This window comes from Phalaenopsis equestris, unplaced genomic scaffold (assembly GCF_001263595.1).
Source record: "Phalaenopsis equestris unplaced genomic scaffold, ASM126359v1 Scaffold232327, whole genome shotgun sequence".
NCBI classification, from domain to species: Eukaryota; Viridiplantae; Streptophyta; class Magnoliopsida; order Asparagales; family Orchidaceae; genus Phalaenopsis; species Phalaenopsis equestris.
Genome location: NW_018250293.1, coordinates 8,716 through 21,055, shown reverse-complemented (window position 1 = coordinate 21,055; position 12,340 = coordinate 8,716). Strand labels below are relative to the sequence as shown.

General features: G+C 31.7%; 1 protein-coding gene across 1 annotated transcript; it reads right to left on the bottom strand.

The window, feature by feature from the left end:
* Window positions 1-9,535: 9,535 nt before the first annotated feature.
* Window positions 9,536-11,619, bottom strand: LOC110038263 (glucan endo-1,3-beta-glucosidase 1). Its single transcript, XM_020743042.1, has 3 exons — window positions 11,508-11,619; window positions 10,693-10,950; window positions 9,536-9,689 (listed from the first exon to the last, which is right to left on the bottom strand). Exons 1-3 carry the CDS (start codon window positions 11,572-11,574, stop codon window positions 9,655-9,657), a joined length of 360 nt encoding a protein of 119 aa, XP_020598701.1. The 5' UTR covers window positions 11,575-11,619; the 3' UTR covers window positions 9,536-9,654.
* Between the last annotated feature and the right edge of the window lie 721 nt (window positions 11,620-12,340).

The window sequence follows — 12,340 nt, the reverse complement described above, 5'->3', positions numbered from 1 at the left end:
CTCTATGCATTTGCATGAAATGACACAAATGTCACAGTGGATGGATTATACAAGAAGAATTTGAGTTACCATTGTATGATTAATTCGAATTTGTATAATTACCACAGTATAAAGCGATACATATAGGTATGACTTGTATAAAGAATGAGAACTATCCTTCCTTCTCTGCAAAATAGTGGTAAATGCATCTACATGTTCATTTGCAATCCAACAGTTCTTTAGTAAATGCATCTACATGTTCATTTTCAATCCAATTGTCCTTGCAATACATAGTTACCCGATAATCCTAATAGCACACCATGTGATTGGATTGGAGTTCCATCTACCACTCCAAATGCTCATACTGATGATATATTTCATGCAACTTGTTGTGCATATTTGATAGCTCCTCTTCAATATTCCCCAATTTGCTCGTCACCTTTCCAAAATCAGCATTAAAAACCCATTGAAATAGGTTTGGGCATCATTATGCACAAAATTATCTCCAATGGCCATACCATTATTTATACTCTCCATGGAAGTAAGTGAATGGAAGCAAGATCTCAAAATCCTTCTATGTTTCTTCTCTCTGATCTAATTTTTGAAGATTTGAAGAGTGGGGATGAAGGTAAGGAAGTTTAAAAGAAAATAAATGGAGAAAATTACTTGGGGGTAGTTTTCCTCATATCAAGAAACTGTGGCTCTTAGGTGCCTATTCTGAGAGAAGAAACATAGAAGGATTTTCTACAATGCCACCATTGTTAATCATAATATTTGTCCTGTAGTGTTAGCACAAAATCTTTGTGACACTTCAATATAATACAATTGCATTTCATAAAAAAGTTGAAGATTTACTCACATCCCGGGGTATATTGAAATAAATTCATCAATCACTCTTGCATTTTAAGAGATACCATTGATCTGCGAGGAAAATCGATGTGTGATGCCGCGAGATGAGGCTGCAAAACAAGAACACTTATGATAATATATATATAATATAATGTCAAATTAGAAGATATAGGACACCACATAGAATGCCATTTAATAATACCACTAGCTGATAATCCTCTTAACGGACACTTTCTTGCTGATCTGTTAAACTTGTTAATGCAAGGGCTAGAGATTTCAACATGTTTTGTTATTGGTTGTTCTTCCTAAACCGCTATAGTATGTACAATAGATGTTAATATTAATTGCAAGCCTTTTTTGGCCTCACTCTCTACAACAGAATTTGTAGGGGCTATTATTGTTTGTTCTACAATGGCTATAGTATCTACGTGTTCTGTTATTATTTGGTGGCCCTTTCCTACATTAGTATCTACAACAAAGTCTACTATTGTTTCTTCTAAAAGTTCAGTATTTACAGACAATTCCTCAACCCTAATGGCTGGAGTATCTAGAACATCTCCTGAACGATGTTGATCAATAACATCCTTTATTTTTTTTTTCTCTAAAAATAGAATGTAGTATAAGGGGTACTCAAGTTCCTCTTTCTTCTACTTCATCGGCCCTTAACCCTTCAGATTAAGCTGCCAAGGGAGTTTTGATGGGCTCCTTTTTCTTGCAACTCGCTGTGTTCATCAACAGGGGAGGATTGGTGGATTCCCTTTTCCTGCAACTCAATGTCTCCATCAGCAAGGGGAGGATTGGTGGGTTCCCTCTTTATTGAACTTATTTTCATCGTCAACTGGAGAGGATTGGTGGGTATCCTTTTCTTTCAACACATTGCCTTTAACATTTTCTATTTTTTCTAATTTTTCAACCTTTTTCTTGATTTCTAGAATCTTCTCTTATAAATTCAATACTCCATATTCATTGTATTTAATGATCCTTGAAATTCTATAAACCATTTTTCTGAGCTCTAAGTAGCTAGATTATTACTTCAAGTTTTTTATTGACTTCGGTGTATGTTGGCTCCGACATGATGTCGCTTGAAATGGGTAAAACCCTCTAAAATGTGTGTGTACATATATGTGCAATTATTTCAATTTCAATCTTTGGTGATGGCACCAAATACTTGATCCAACCTGTAGTTACGTACATATTTAATTCCATGGCCAAAATATTTACCTCATTTTCTTATGCGGCTAATGTGCAAAATGGTTTGGTTATTTCAATTTCAATCTTTGGTTATTTTGGTGTTCTTTTTTGTATTATATTGGCATCATTTTGGTATTATTGTGGTGTTAGTTTGGTATTATTTAGCTAAAATCATGGAGTTACTGAGGTAATATTTAGGTTTTATTTCAATTTTTTTATTTTTTTTGTTATTAACATATTATCTTGGTGTGATTGGGTGAAAGTATGGTTTTCTAATATGTTTTATAATTATTTTAGTGGGTAATTAGTGAAATAATAAGAAAATATATTTAAGTGTTTAAAATACCATTTTTATCTTTTAAAATTTTATGAGAGCATTTTAGGGTTGTTTCCTTCAATCAGAGAGATTTTTGTGATATTTTAAGACATAATTATATTTTTATAATTTTTAAATGATTTTAAAATAAAAAAAAATATTCGAAAAATATGTTTTTAATTTTAAATCCCATTTTATTTTCATAGGTCCCTTTGACTTTAGTGAACTCATTAAACTTTATTTTATAATTTTTTGATGTATGTTTTATTTTTTATAATTTTTTGATTAAAATAGAGATGATTAACCTAAATAATTAAGGCTTTTAAAGTTAAGGGTGTTCTTTCACCTTAAAAAAATCAGAGAACATTCCTAACAACATGGTTAATAAACTTTAAAAATTTCATGCCATGATGATAAATATTTAATTAATTATGGATTAAATAAGTTTTAAAGTAAATAAATAATTAAAAACAAAAAAATACAGATTTATTTTTAATTTTAGTTTTAATGGATTCTCCTATGTTCATTGTAAGTTTTAAAGTAAATAAATAATTAAAAATAAAAAATACAGATTTATTTTTAATTTTAGGTTTAATGGATTCTCCTATGTTCATTGAGCATAGGGGCATTTTTGTTTTATTTTTCTGATTTTTCTACACCAAGATTTAATTTTTTAAAGTTAGATTTTATTTTCTAGAATTACTTAAATCAAAATTCCCCTATTTATCCATTTGACCTCACGACACTGACTGGATCATTAGACCCATCAAAGCCCCATGCGACACACTCCCATTCACTGTGCTTTCCATGTCAACCACCTCATCAGCATGTGGTTCATGTTCCATCATTTTGTCTGACTCCATTCACACCACTCGTTTTAAAGACACGCGAATGGATTTGTAACTGTCCACACTCTAAGCCTAAATTTCTCTTGATACTTAACCAAATTGCATGAGGTTTGTTCCCACACCTTTGTCTATATGAGGCGAACACATCTATATTGCTAGGTGGACATGGGTTGTTTATTCTCTTCATAAAAAACTAAACCGAGACAAAAATGAGAGTTTTTGAGCTATACCTTTCTCCAAGAGGTGAAGCTTCAATTGGATAGGTTGAGAAGCTTCGCCTTGGTCCTATGAATCTCCTCAAAGTGTTAGTTTGCTCAGTGGTTGGGTCTAAGTATGAGTTAGACCAAAGGGTGGATTGGGTTTTATCCAGGGATATGGTAGAAGGCTCTAGAAAGGGGGATTTTGATTGGGGAAGTGGTTTTGAAGTGTGATGAGCTTTTGGAAATATTAATTTGGACTTTTGTGGAGTTTGGTTAAATGGCCAAAAAATTTTAGTTTTTAGCTTTAAATTTATGGTTTCTCAATGGGGGATAAGGGCTAAAAATGATTTGGATGAGCTTCGTATGAGCGTAATGAATGTTTGGAATGATTTTAGCAGAGTTTCCTGAAGGTTTTTATGCTTCTTTCCTTTGGTCGTGAGGGGGTTGTGTATTTATAGGACAAGAATTAGAGTTTAATTGGGTTGGCCAGTGGGTGGAGAATGGTGCTTATGTGGAGGGAAGATAGTGGTCAAGGTCCAACTGGGGTGAGCCACATTGGAGGGGTAATTTTGGGTTTTGGCCATGAGTGGCCGCCAAGCCATGGGTGGTCACCATTCACTTGTGGGAGCTCAGAGGAAGAGTGTTATGAAGTCAATTGTGCGGTGACAAGTGTCCATTGTTTGGATGTAAATGGAATAGGGTTTGGGTCACTTTTAGGTTTGACTTGGGGTTGGAACATGCATTTGGGTTGGATTAATCCACCAAGATGGCTAGGGCTGATGATCTGCTTGGGATCTTGGTTTGACAAGTCCCAATCATATAGATAGGGCTTAATCATGGGTTAGAGTGAAGCATGAGTATGGTTTAAGTACTTTGGAGGGAACATGAAGTGCCTCCTCCTTTAGCCACATAAGTGACAAAGTGGCTTGCATGAGGCTCATCGATGGCTCCTTGGCTTCTTTATGGCTTAGATAAAGCCATATGGCTTGCTTAAGGCTCATGCATTGCCTACTTGGCTTGCATTAAAGAGGGGAGGTGAGAATTTCAACCCTTTGAAAATATTTTCATTAATTCCACTTTTAGCAGATTAGGCAAGAAATTTTGAGCCATAGTTTTGATTAATTTGATCAAATATGGCTGAAATTTGTCATGTGGACTTTTCTTTGAAGTGAATTTTAGAATTTAGACAAGGTTTAGTGTGCTTTTAGGATGGGTTATGAAGGGTTGATTTTGGGCTTTGATTTGGGATTTTGATCTAGTGTAAATGGTATTGAAAATTAATCATGGTGAATTTCATGAGGCCTTAAATCCATCATGTTTAGGAGATAAATTTGGTGAATTGAACTTGACATATGGGATTCAAATTTGGTGAATTTAGGGCATGGGGTGAATTTCGATTTAGGGTTCATGAAAATTGGGTTTGAAATTTTAAAAATTGGGGAATTTTTTGGAATTGGAATTTCATGAAATTTGGGTGATTTTGGTCAATTTGGTGGGATTAGGGTATTTTGGTTATTTTGAGGATTTTGAGTAGTTTTGAGAATTTTGGGATAATTAGGGCGATCCGGAAGAAGTTTTGTGAATGGTAAAGTGTAGAGAGGTGTAAGTGTGTGGAGTGAGGTTAATGTGTATGTAGTGTGATAGGAATGTGCATGTAGTGTGGTAGGAATGTGTATGTAAGGTGAAGTGAGTGATGTGTGGGGGAGGAGTGGGGTGATGTAAATTGTAGTAATGTATGGGGTTGTGTGTGAATTTTGTATAAGGTATGTGATGTGGTATATGTGATTATGCATGTAGTGTATGTGAATTGTAGTGGTATGTGTTGAATGTGTATGTGGTGTGAGATGAACGCCCAAGTCATAAAGGGCTTCCCTAAGGCCTTGTGACCTTATAGGAACTCATTTTTTGGGCTTTACCTTGTTGGTCTAAACCAAATCAACCAAGTGTTGAGAGTTTGAGACCACCCATGTGAAACTCCACAAAAGAGTCAAGAGGTGGCAAAAATTTCTAAGTAGGGTGGGCTCATCACTAGTCTTCTAGGATAGTCAATAGATAAAACCCTATGGCTAGATCTTAAGTTCTAAGAGAAAACTAGACCTCACAAAAAATGAGGTCAATAAAGTCTTAATGAAAGTTTTATGGTGTGTGACAACACAAAAATCCACACCAACATGTTTATTTAACTAAACCTTGTGGAATCTTCTTACCAATAACAATTGAGGGAGAATAATTCACATTGTAACATATTGTAGAAATACTTTTAGCGTATAATGATTTATGAAACCCAAAATTGATGAATATACAATGCACCTTTTTCATTATATTATTTTCTATCTACCCCAACACACCATTTTGCTTTGGAGTAACTCAGATTGTGATGTCTCTAAAATTTTCTTATTTATTTGCATATGGCTTGAAATTCACCTTAATAAAACTCAAAGTCATTATCAGTGTAAAGAGGTTTAATCGGCATCCTATTCTTTCTCTCAATTATAATATTCTAACCTTTAAATATAATAAATATACCATTCTTCTATTTTAGAAAGAAAATACAATTTTTTTTAAAATTCATAAATAATTCGACATCAGAAATTTGACAAATCCCTCTGATAGTACTATGGGTACTCTAAAGGTGAAGATGTATGTAGTTCATCATCCATTCAATACTTTAAATGTTTATGCTATATTTATCTCTTCTTTTTTCTAAATCTGTAGTGCTCAAAACACTTCAATTTAGTAATACTTTGGCTATTAAGAAGTTCTATTCTGCTCAGTTCAACCATTTTATCCTTACTTATGTGCCCAAGAAATATGCGCCAATATCTAATTTCTTTATCAATTCATATGGAAAAAATAATAAATATTGCATCATCTACCATTGTAGAGCTTTACAAAATCTATAGTTCAAGAACCTTCTTCTATCTCTTCATCATAACAAACGAGTCTTAAATCTTCAAAATTTTACCTTCACTAAAGTGCTTATATATTTTAACATTAAGAGTATTTTAAAAAAAATAATTTTATTTCATATCAAGTATAAGTTTAACATATCCAATTGTTCTGATAACTTTACTAATCATCTTGATGCCGATAGTTTTAATATCAACTATTTTATAGGGATTATTAGTTTTTATTAAAACCATTCCCTTAGATATTATTTCATATATTAAAAATTAGTCTCTATTGAGACATATACAAAATATGCAAGCCTAATTAAGAAACTAATTATTATTAAGTTTGCTATTAGAGATAACTATGAGTTCACCATCATTAACACATTCTTCAACAACAATGTCTTCACCAAAATAATCAGGTTGTTTACCGTTATGATTAATAGTTGTTTTTTATTTTTGTTCTCCAGTTTCTAACATTTAGTTTTAATGTACCATTTCTTTTTACAAAAATTATAAATCCTATCTTTATTCGAGATTTTGATCTAACATTTTTATAAGCAGTAGATGTATTTACTTGAGTCCTCCCTCAAACAATAATGCATTCTTTTTTAGTAGCATGTTCATCCACAAATTGTTTCATCTTTTTATAGAGAATAGAGCATCTAAAGGTTCTTTCAAGATATGCGTCTTCTAATTATATAAGATGCTATCTCTATATATTTCATATGATAAAGATATCAGTCATCACACTAATAATTGCTAAATTTTTTTGTCATACTTAACCTCAATGACTTCTAAATTAGAGATAACTTTTATAAAGGTAATCAATTGATCTGCAGTAGATGCACCTTCAGTAATTCTGTGGTGTAAGAATATTTTATTAGATGCAACATAAGGATGGGACTTTATGTCATGCACTATTTTTTCAATTTCAACTATAATGCATAACTATATTCTCCTTCAAGACATCCTGTAAAATTTTATTTTGATAGATAAAGATGAACTTAAGATAAAATTTTTTAATTCTTGCATTGCTTCTCTTTCAAAGTCCATAATGAAGGCATTTTGTTAAATCCCAACAGCTCATCAGCTAAACTCAACAATGCCAAATGAGCTTGTATCTTAACTTACCAAAGTAAAAATTTGATGTTGCAATCTAAAAGTGGAATGTCATACTCTGTTGTTACTATCACCGAGATTAAAAATATCTCTTTAATTCCATTTGTTATAAAATTGATGCGATGACTAATGAAATAAACAAAAAAAATAATATAGATTTTATGTAGAAAATCCAAGATGAAAAAATCATGAGCGAAAGATGGTAATTCATTATGTCAAAGAAAATAGTCACAAGTGGAGAGTTCCGACTTGCAAAAAACAAAGACAAAGAAAGTGGTTTATTCGTCATTCAAAGATATGACATATTTATAAATTTATGTAGACCATTTATGAGGAAAATACTCAAGATGGGGAAAAATAAGAGCTCACAAATTGCAATTTAAGAGCTATTATAAGTTTAATCTTATGATATAGGCCTTCGATTTATGTCTCTTAATGCCAGCATAACCCACAAAATTGATTCACAAATTTTACATTGTTAATGTTGTTCAATTTTTAATTTTTAATAAATCTAAATAATATGTGTTGTTTTTTTTTAAAATTTGGGTGAAAATCTTCATGCAACTCAATATCACAGAGAGATGATAATTCTATATCAGAGAATATATATATATATATATATATATATATATATATTTCCCAAGTAGTCAGGGCTTCCTATTATTTTTAACACAAAATGATTTGCATTAATTACAACAATTAGAGTCTCCGCACCACTACTTTTACAGTAAAGATAATTTGGATTTCTATAAAACATAAATCATGGAGATGGCTTGAGATTTAAGGCTTCATCATCAAAAAAAAAAAAACATAAACCTAATAGAAAAGATGGCCATTCATTCCAACTTAGATCGGTTTGCATTTTACTTTCTTTCAAATATTTGTAGGTTGATTCATCAAAATCCAGAGAAAGCAATCAGTGCAGCTTGGCTTTAAAATTGCCATTTGTGCATAATTTTAAATTAAATTTTATTTCTGGTTCTTATTTGTTTTCTTCAAATATTTGTAGGTTGATTCATCAAAATCCAGAGAGAGCAATCAGTGCAGCTTGGCTTTAAAATTGCCATTGTGCATAATTTTAAACTAAATGTTTATTTCTAGGTATATTATGTATTTTCTCGTTTTCTTTATAAACTCTATTCAGTATGAACGAATCGAAAGAAATAAAATGAAAAAGAAACATACAAGAAAATAGAGAAAAATTTGAACCAAATGTAGCATCCACTCTCTTCAAGCGCTGATCTAAGAACAATTTATGATAGGTAATCATTTACCAAAAAAAATTAATTTTTTAATAGGTTGGAAAATAAAAAAACAATTTTGCCTCATTCTCATTAATTATTTCTGCTGAATAATTAAAAAAAAAATTATTGAGAAAGAAATGTTGATGTTATTTTCAATGAAGAATTTATTTTTTTTTAATTTTAATTTATTTACATAGTATGGTCACCCAACTTCAACAAAGGAGTTGATTTCCAACTCCTCTTACTCCTCTTTTTTTTTTGTTTTATAATTCCATGTTCAATTTTGCCTCTACCATGATAAAAGTCTCAAAAAATTATTTTAAATGAGTTTAAGCTTTGTTCTTTATTACTAGTTGCCTCTACAAACAAACCAACAATTCATTTTTCTACTATTAAGGGGACTTCTGGTGTAAGAGTTGGAGTTTCTTCATGATCTTCAAAATTAAGCGTGTTCATATTAGAGTACTCATATGAGAGATAATCTTCGGTATAAATTGTGCCTCGATCATAAAGTGGTAACGATTATTGGGTTAAAACATACAATATTTTGATTGGTAAGAGTTCAATATGTGAGATTTTTGTCTGTTGTTTTCAGGAACTACTTGAGATTCATTTCAAGCTTAAGTTTCAATCATACACAAAGGATTCCAATAGAACTGAACTCATTTTGATTGTTTTCTCTCTTACATCAGCGAATGGGCACTGAGATTTACTAACCAGATTATTAACATATGAAGAAAGCACATAAATATCAAACCAAACGTTAAATTTCAAAAAAAAAAAAAAAGAGAGAGAGAGAGGGAGAGTTCTCAAACTCATTACATATTGTTTGCTTAAAGTAAAAAAAAAAAAAAAATGAGAGAGAGAATTCTCAAACTCATTACATATTGTTTGCTTAAAGCATAATGACAGAAACTAGGACGAACAGAAGCTCCAGTTTCATCAAAATCCTATTCAAAAAACCTTCAAACCTCGACATTCCTTTTAATCTTATTTATGCTAGTCTAACTTTGATCAAGGAAGTGCGGCTATATGGCATGCTCCATGACCTGCAAATCCGAATAAAATTAGCATAATCCTGTTATTAAGTTGTGCAAAATACAAATTGCAATATATTAGAGCTTAGCTCTCAACCAAATCATGAAATTAGCTTGTAAGAAACATGCTTCATTTCTAATTGATTGAAACATCTCGATTTAATGCATTACGTTAATCAACTAAAAAAGGTTGAGCTATAATTTCTTAGAACTATTCGGTCATTTCAAGTGGATTTTGTTTAGTATGAAATGACAATCATAACAATTATGACAATCACTCAAGCTAGAGACTCAAAAATAATATTTTTTATTATTCTTTTTTCCATCTCATTAAAATCTCTTTTTTAAGCTGTTGTAGAGGGCTCATAGAAAGAAATGCTTTCTCGCTAGTTTGTGTAAGAATTTGAGCATTAGGAACGAGGTGAGCTATCAAGTTAGTGTGGCTTTGAGCTCTTTGTATTCTTGAAAGTTTGTTTTCTAGTATTACCTTTCTTTGCATCTTTTCAAGCTATTCATAATCTAATAGATGTTTTCAAAATATACCTATTTCATTTTAGTGTCTACCTACTCCCTACTATTCTTCTGAGACCGAGACCATGCGAAGCAATATCATACTCTGAATACTTTGACAGACACTAATGTAATTCTTCATTCTTCTCTTCCTATACATCATTGACCAATCGTTAGTTTCCTTTAAGAAAACTAGCAAATAGCATTTTCTTACGGCACTCAAAACATTTACATACATAACACTCGAAACATTGATATTTACAAATCTAGCACCCTCTATCATCGATTTTACAATTTCTTACTCGATATCAAAATTCACAGTAAAGCCTCAACTATATTTTTCATTTTTATCGAATTCTCAATGGTCTGGTCATGACACACATAACTGCATCAATTCGGTATTTCATTTTAAAAAAAAAAAAAAATTGGTGCTAGTTTTGTAAATAGCAAAGTTTCTAATGTCATATATGTAATAATCGCCAAATTAAAGCAGTGTTGGTCTTACTTGGATCTAGGTCTGTGACCATGGCAGCACCATTGAAGTAGCAAGAACCTCCCTTATTTTTGAATTTCTGCCAGTAGCTGTTGAAGGCATAAGAAGCGTGATTCTTCATGTTATTGGGAAGAAAGCAAGGTTTGTTGGGCTGGATCAAACTGCAGTCTGCACCTCCCGGCCCACAAGCCCAGTCCAGCGCTTCTTGCAGAACATTATCTGGCGTTTGCTCATCTGCTATGCACCATTGGGGCTCAGGAAATGCTCCATCTGTCACACAATTTTTGGTTTTATGAGATGATGCGTTAGAATTTAGAATCTTCATTCCTATATATTTGCATTTACGTCTGAACTTTGCTTTCTACCTTTATAGCACCTAAATGTTTCATATTACATAACCTTCTTATCATTTAGGTATTTACACATACATTTTCATGCATGTGAAAGGTGGTATGTATGTAAAAATTGAAGATGAGTTGTTAGATATGTAAATACAAAGGAATTGAGTAATATATAAGTAAACCTTCCAAAATTTAAAAAAATTAAATTCATGAGTAGCGAATTTCTGAAACTCACTTTGATGAACTCACTTAAATGATGAAGCACTTGAGATGGTTTCTGTTTATTGATATATTTTCTTACCTTTGTATTTATAAGAAAGCTGTTTTGATTAAACAAGAAACAGATCGGATTGGCCAATTGAATTCAATTAAGAAAGCTCTATTTCCAGGCTTGATATCATAATATGAATATCTTAAAACAATATGATTCATTTTTTTTATGTCTCTTAATGTTATGTAGCAACAGTGAGAGGAAGTTGATTTTACCTGATCTTGATAATGCTAGCATGATAAAGAGAATAAAGAATACAATCTTCTGTTTAAGGTAGCTCATCTTCTTCTTCCTCTTGAGCGATTTTAGAAGTCTAGAATGAGAAGAAGATGCATCAAAGCTTAAGTTAGAGAGATTAAAGATTCAGCTTTTTTTTTTTTCCTTTTAATTATTAGTCTTGCGCTGCTTTTCAGGATCCCTGAAGCCTTTTTAAATTCTTTGCTTGAGGGTCTAAGTTACTGAGATTCCTGCTACTTCATTTCTCATTTGTTTCATTGATGTAAAATCAAAGTTATCTATTATTTTTGTTTATTAAACTTCAGCTGGAAAGATGAGCATATTCTGCTTTGTTATGAGGTGTGACTTGATTCTTCATCCCAATGTTTTTTGAGATATAGAGATCTGCAATTTCACTTAAAATTTATGCTGAGGGACCCATTTGGTTGCTTGAGGTCGGCTGTTAGTTTGGGTCTAAAAAAAGTGTATGTATTCGTAAATGATTAAACATTGATATTTATTTATGTACTTTGGTTTGAAAGAATTTAAATGTCATTTGTGAATTTCTATATGAAATCTGTTGTCATGTAAGAGTAAAGTTATATATTTGATTAATTGTTTGACATAAAATATTCATAATTAAGTAGGAACAAATTTATTTTTATGTTTGATCAAATTGAGGTTAAAGACGAGGAGTAAGCCTAGATCAAATCTTTTGAGATTAGATCGAGCAAACTATAGTCAAATTGACTTAGATCGGGATTGGATCAAATGGATTTGAGTTGATATTGTGAAAGTGTTGAATCAAATGATGGGCATATTGATAATATTC

Coding starts and splice junctions, on each gene's coding strand:
- LOC110038263 (XM_020743042.1), bottom strand. CDS start 11,574: ATGAGCTACCTTAAACAGAAGATTGTATTCTTTATTCTCTTTATCATG. Junction 10,951..11,507: donor GCTAGCATTATCAAGATCAG/GTAAAATCAACT, acceptor ATTGTGTGACAG/ATGGAGCATTTCCTGAGCCC. Junction 9,690..10,692: donor GGTCACAGACCTAGATCCAA/GTAAGACCAACA, acceptor TCGGATTTGCAG/GTCATGGAGCATGCCATATA.